General features: G+C 48.2%; 1 protein-coding gene across 2 annotated transcripts in view; it reads left to right on the forward strand.

The window, feature by feature from the left end:
- BORCS5 (BLOC-1 related complex subunit 5) overlaps positions 1-4,948 on the forward strand; it is a 98,265-nt gene extending 93,317 nt beyond the window's left edge. For both annotated transcript variants that reach the window (XM_029206612.1, XM_029206610.1), the window contains exon 4: positions 4,267-4,948. In XM_029206612.1, coding sequence (XP_029062445.1) covers positions 4,267-4,497 — 231 coding nt within the window. In that variant the 3' untranslated portion in view covers positions 4,498-4,948. The remainder of the gene's footprint in view (positions 1-4,266) is intronic.
- The last annotated feature ends 1,052 nt before the right edge of the window (positions 4,949-6,000 follow it).

Consider the following 6,000-nt stretch of genomic DNA (forward strand, 5'->3'; position numbering starts at 1 on the left):
ATTAAGACCCTTTTATTTATTCCTCTCCAGTTCCTGTGCCTTTTATTTCCTTTGGTTGACTTATTGCAGTGGCTAGGACCTCTAGTACAACTTTGAATAGAAGTGGTGAGAATGGACATCCTGCCTTATTCCTGATCTTAGGGAGAAAAGTGTCTTTCACCACTAGCTGTGATGTTAGCTGTTGGGTTTTCACAGATGCCCTTTATCAGACTGAAGAAGTTTCCTTCTGTTCCTAATTTGCTGAAATTTTCATAATTTGTTGAATGCTTTTTCTGTGTCTGTTGAAATGATTATATGATTTTTAACCTTTATTATATTGAAGTGACAAATTACTTTGATTTTCAGATGCTGAAAAAGCTTACATCCTTGAGATAAACCCCACTTGGTAATGATATACTATCCTTTTTGTATATTTCTGGATTTGATTTGCTAATATTTTGGATCCATTGCTGGCAGTTGACCGACCAGGTGGGCAAATAGGATGCCCCATCCACATAAGGTATTTAGAACGACTTTGAGCCCCTTCTATAGATGTCTAATGTCATAGTAAAGCCTGCACTTAAACCCACAAATAATCTCACCTCCTTTTTCACCTGCCCTTTGAAAGGTACTGCCACCAGAGACAGTATATGAATATGTGGAGCAAGGTTTGAAGTATGAGTTTAAGAGTAAACAGTGAGTTCCTTAGGGCAGGGACTTTATCACATTCATTCTGTCAGTGTAAGATTAAATCGAACTGGTGTTACAGAGACCCAGAATTATGGTGGCTTATACAGAATGGAAATTTTTTTTTTTTAAAAAATATTTATTTATTTAGTTAGTTAGTTGGTTGCACCGGGTCTTAGTTGTGGCAGGCGGGCTTCTTAATTGAGGCTCACGGGCTCCTTAGTTGAGGCATGCGAACTCTTAGTTGCAGCATGCATGTGGGATCTAGTTCCCTGACCAGGGATTGAACCCAGGCCCCCTGCATTGGGAGTGCGGAGTCTTAACCACTGCTCCACCAGGGGAAGTCTCTACCTTGTTTGTTTCTTTTAAATTAATTTTTATTGGAGTCTAGTTGATTTACAGTGTTGTGTTTCTGCTGTACAGCAAAGTGAATCAGTTATACATATACATATATTCACTCTTTTTTAGGTTCTTTTTCCATATAGGTCATTACAGAGTATTGAACAGAGTTTCCTGGGCCATACAGTCAAAATGGAAATTTGTTGTTCTCTCCCACACCTGGTACGACTCTCATGGGGGAAAAGCCTCATTGACCCAGACTTCTAGTTCACTGCTCTGCCGACCCACAGATTATGAGCTTAGTTATTCTCGTGGTCCATGGGGGCTGCACCTGCATTTCAGCAGCAGCAGAGGGAGGGAAGGGCCAAAGGAGGAGAGGAGGAGCGTGCCAGCTAGCTTTTAGGAAGGCGCCCGGAAGCTCCGTGAGAGACTTCCTCATATACATGCCGCTGACTAGTACTTAGACATGTGGTCACAGCAAGGCCAGGGTTTTGAGGCAAGAGTCACGGGGAATAAATAGTCATTCTCTGTCTATTGGAAAATCTAATAGTTTTTTCATTTAAATGGCTCCTCTGGAAGTTCCTGAAACAAAGTTATTTGCAACATTCCTCCTTCTGGGCCTGAGTTTCCTGGAATAGTAAAGTCATGTTAACAAAGAGAGTGGAAAAGAAAAGTCATGTTAATGTACACAGTAAGCCGTGTGGGTGTAAATAGTTTTGGTTCTTAATATCTATATCGCTAGGACTTTGCATGGTGCATGGCACACGGTAGTACTCGATAAATGTCTGTTGACTCTGTATGTTGCATTTATGCTTCCTTGTTAGAGTCTACATGCCAAAATAGAAACAGGGAAGGTGAATATGTTCCCGATTGTCAAAATGGTAAGATTCAGAATTGCATTAGATGCTGACATTGCCTAAAGTCATGTCAGAAATGCTGGAGTAAGTGTGTACCTGGGGTTCACGGGCACATCCTTAGGTAGGGGTAGGGGTCAGGAGCGGTATTGTCTGAGCAAAGGGCGGGGCATGAGAAGCAGGCATTGCCCATTTTATTACACTCTTCCAGGTATTAAAGTCTTAGCTGCACCAAATTGAGACTTTACTTGCAGCAGTCAGAAAGAATGGGAAAAGATTTAAAAGGCAATAACTTTTCCATCACGTGATTTGATGCTCTTTAATGCCATGCCATGTACCAACTAAAATCTCGTGTGCCCCTAATGGTACACTCTCTCAATTAAATACAGTAAAAGGAAGATGCTGGACTGAGGAAATCTGGGTTTTAGTCTTGGTTCTGTCACTGTGAGATCTTGGAGATCGCTCAACCCTAAGTTTCCTCTTCTGTGGTTTTTTCCCTCTGGGACTGTCATGGAATTGACTCTTGGAAGACATGCTCTAAACATGTTTGAACAGCGTGCTTGAATTCAGTGTGCTCACCTAAGCATTCAGCATGACATGGCTTCGGACAGAAGCTCTGGACACATTAAACGTGGCCTCAGCTGGATGTGGAAGTGTGTAAGGAAGTGTATACCGTTGAACAAGAACTTTGCTAAGGTGGTTGTAAAAGCTGTCTAATCAGGTGTCAGTCCGGCCGTAGGGGAGGGGATGGGTTGATTGTCAAGGGCCTTAGGCACGATAAGGTAGAGCCTTGGAGGCCATTTCAGATAAACTCTGACTCGGGAGTCTGTCTAGTCTGGTAGAGTCCGGGGCTGGGGGCCGGGAGTGCCCCCGCCAAGCGAAACGTGATGACGCGAGAAGGTTCTGAATTCTGGTGCAGGCTGTTCCATGGGCTGTGCTGGCCCACGAGTGGGTCCCAGCTGGCTCCCACAGTCTCGCAGAGGGCGGAGTGTTCCTAGGTGCTGGACTGAATTGCCATCCTGAGAAGGCTGGCGCCGACTGTGAGGAAGACGATCGTTTCCTGCCTCACCACCTCCAAAGTGCTGAGTGCCTGAACAGGCTTGCAGAGAGCCCTCTGAAGGTAGAAACTGTTTCCACCTTGTCTGGAGCTTCCCATTCAGATGGATTATTTTCCTCCCTGCGCACCCCAGCCCTTCACCAGCTGTCTTTCGTTGTCCCCTCGGCATTTCAAAACAAGTGACGGGAGAACCAACGGACAAAAATAAGCCCTGAGTTCCTGTAACAAACCCCCTGCTCCTCAGCACCGTCCCTCTCTCCCCACACGCACAACGTCAAAATAGAATTGGTTATTTTGTTTTCGGGGGGTGCCCTGGCTTGGGTCTCTTATATGTTAGAGTGTTTGCTTTGTTTTTGTCTTTATCACGCCGTTTTCGGAGCCTCTGCGGTAACTCACGTTGAGGGCCAGTGCTTGGCTGGGTGCCGGGGTTGGGAAGGGCCGTGCTCCTGGGAGGACAAGAAGGAAGGGTTGAGGTGCCATTTGAGCTTTGGGACAGAAGCATGAGTCTTGGGGTGTGACTGTCTCCTCCCTGGTTGCGGAAGGAAACATCTGGGGAGGGAGTGGATGCGGGTCCATGCAGAGGAGGGGTGCGGGCATCCGACACGCTGGTGGTTCCCTCCTCCTCCTGTTTTCATCCAGATGATAGGTACCAAAGAACCTCGCCAGGGGAGGAAAAGAGGCCACAGAAGGGGAGCCCAGAGCCTCCAGTTTGCTTGACTGGGGGGAGGGTGCCCGAAGCAGTCCTCCGTCTGCCCCACATGGTATATAGACTTGACTTGGTTGGCATCTGTGGTCCTGGCGGGGAGTGCCACCCCCTCCAGGCAGCTCTCCCGGAGTGACTGCGGTCTGCAGCCTCCAGGGAGGAGGGAGGACAAAGCCGAGTCCTGAGCACGTTGTCATCTCATTTTGTCCTCACAGCAACCCTGCAAGTCTGCCATCCGTCCCCTGATTTTTGCAGATGAAAGACCTGAGACAGAAAGCATACATATTAGCAGCTCAAGTGGCAGAGCCGGAGTCAAACCTTGGTCTGCCTGATTTCTGAGCCCAGGATTCTTTCCTATAGAGAGAAAGAGCTAGAAATCCCAGGGTCTCAACAAGGACTAGATGGCTCACGTTCCCAGAAGGCAGAGCTGGAGGCCGTCATCCCAGTCTCCCTCTGCAGAGGGTTCTGGGGCAGCAGCCGGTCAGGCCGTGTCCTGGAAGGTTTTTATGCCCAGCGATTCCGCTTCCTGCAAAGCTGGTCGCCCCCCACGTGGCCTGTGGGCTCCGCACCTCGTGCTCATCCCCCAGCCTTGTGACGGGACTTGTTTCCTGTGGGTTGAATGTGTCTCACTTCTCTCCCTCCTGCAGATGGATCTGTCTGTAGAAACCCTCTTTAGCTTCATGCAGGAGCGCCAGAAAAGATACGCCAAATACGCCGAGCAGATCCAGAAGGTCAACGAGATGTCGGCCATCCTGCGCCGTATCCAGATGGGCATCGACCAGACAGTGCCGCTGCTGGAGCGGCTCAACAGCCTGCTGCCCGAGGCCGAGCGCCTGGAGCCCTTCAGCATGAAGCCTGACCGCGAGCTCAGGCTGTAGCTGCCTCCCCCCACCGGCTGCGGTCGGGGGACCGCTAGGGCCCCAGGACGCTTGGAACCAAAGGCGTCGGAGGTGACCGAAGGCCACTGGGGGTGTTGACGCTCCCTGAGGGCACGGGAAGCAGTCCAGCCGTCCTGGAGATTGCGATGCCCCAGCCCTTCCCTTGACGCGCTCTCCCTCTGCAAAGCCAGCAAACCTACTCTCAGTGGTCACCGAAGTTGCAATGTTTCAACTATTAGGGATTCTTTACAGAACTCTGCCTTGGGACTTATTTTTATTTTGCGTAGTTTTTTTTTTTAATTGACAGTGTATATTATCTAGTCTAGCTTGCAGACTGAAAATATGAAGAGAAGGGGAGAAATATTTTAAGAAGCTCTGTGTCCTTGACGCCTTCGTGAAATTTTTCTCAGTAGGCTGTCTTGTGGGTTGTAAACATAAAGAACTAATTTAATCCAGGTGTGTGTGTTGTGTTTCCATCGTAGCAAGTCTTTATCTGGCCTGGCACTGCTCCTGTGTCAGCTAAGGGTGCCCCTCCTGTGTCGTCATCGGAAACAGAAGACTCCCTTTCCACAGCCTGGTCGGGTTCATCTCCCACTGATAGCTGGTTTCCTTGATGCAGATACAGTTTAGGTATCCTCTTATTACATCAGCGCTGGCAGGACTCCAGTTTTTGAGGCAGGTTTTAGTCCACGTTTGCTTTACTAGCTTTGCAGACTCGTGGAGCAGAGCGGAGAGTGCTCACCCAGCAGGCGTCCACGGAGCCCACTGGATGGGCCAGGCATTGTGCCGGGGACACAAAAAGGCTGAAGAGGAAAAACTCCAAGTGCTGCTGAATTTCTATGGGAGATTAGGAAATGAAGCAATTTGAGTAACCACAAAAGTACTCAGTGCAGTACTTGTTGCACATCATAAACGTTCTAATGGAAGAAAAGATTGCAGAAGCAAAGAAGTGGAACGTACGAACAGATCCAGGCAGGCAAATGGAGACCAGGAGCCGGGGATATAGGGAGGTCACTGAGGCCCACGGGGCTCCCTAGATTCCTCCAAGCCTCAGAGGGTGTTTTTTATGTCCAAACAGCCTTAGGTATATTTGTAAGGTTAAAATTGATCCCACTTAGTTTAGCATCTCTCAGTTAAACTTTATCTGATTCTAACCTCGAATTTTGCTTGAACACTATCTTGTAAGGTTCTTAGAACCCGGGATAAAATGTAGGGCATAAAACAACTGGATGACAGCAGAAATATGAACATTCCAAGCTAAATGGAAAAAATAATTTAAAAAAATTTAGACACAGGGAAAAAATCAATAGCTTCTAGCATTTTCTAAGGACCAAAAAATATCAAGATTGCTCATTCCCTGTGAACTGGAAACCAGAGCCAGGGGAAGAGGCCAAGGCAGCATCTGCCTCCTTCAGAGGGCACCTCCTGGAGCTGCTGCTTTACCCATCAGGAAGGAAGGCGGGTAGAGACGTCCAGCCCGAGGAGGTGAAGGCGTCTGGGGGA

The sequence above is a fragment of the Monodon monoceros genome, unplaced genomic scaffold, assembly GCF_005190385.1.
Source record: "Monodon monoceros isolate NGI ecotype Baffin Bay Population unplaced genomic scaffold, NGI_Narwhal_1 Super_Scaffold_6, whole genome shotgun sequence".
Lineage (NCBI taxonomy): Eukaryota > Metazoa > Chordata > Mammalia > Artiodactyla > Monodontidae > Monodon > Monodon monoceros.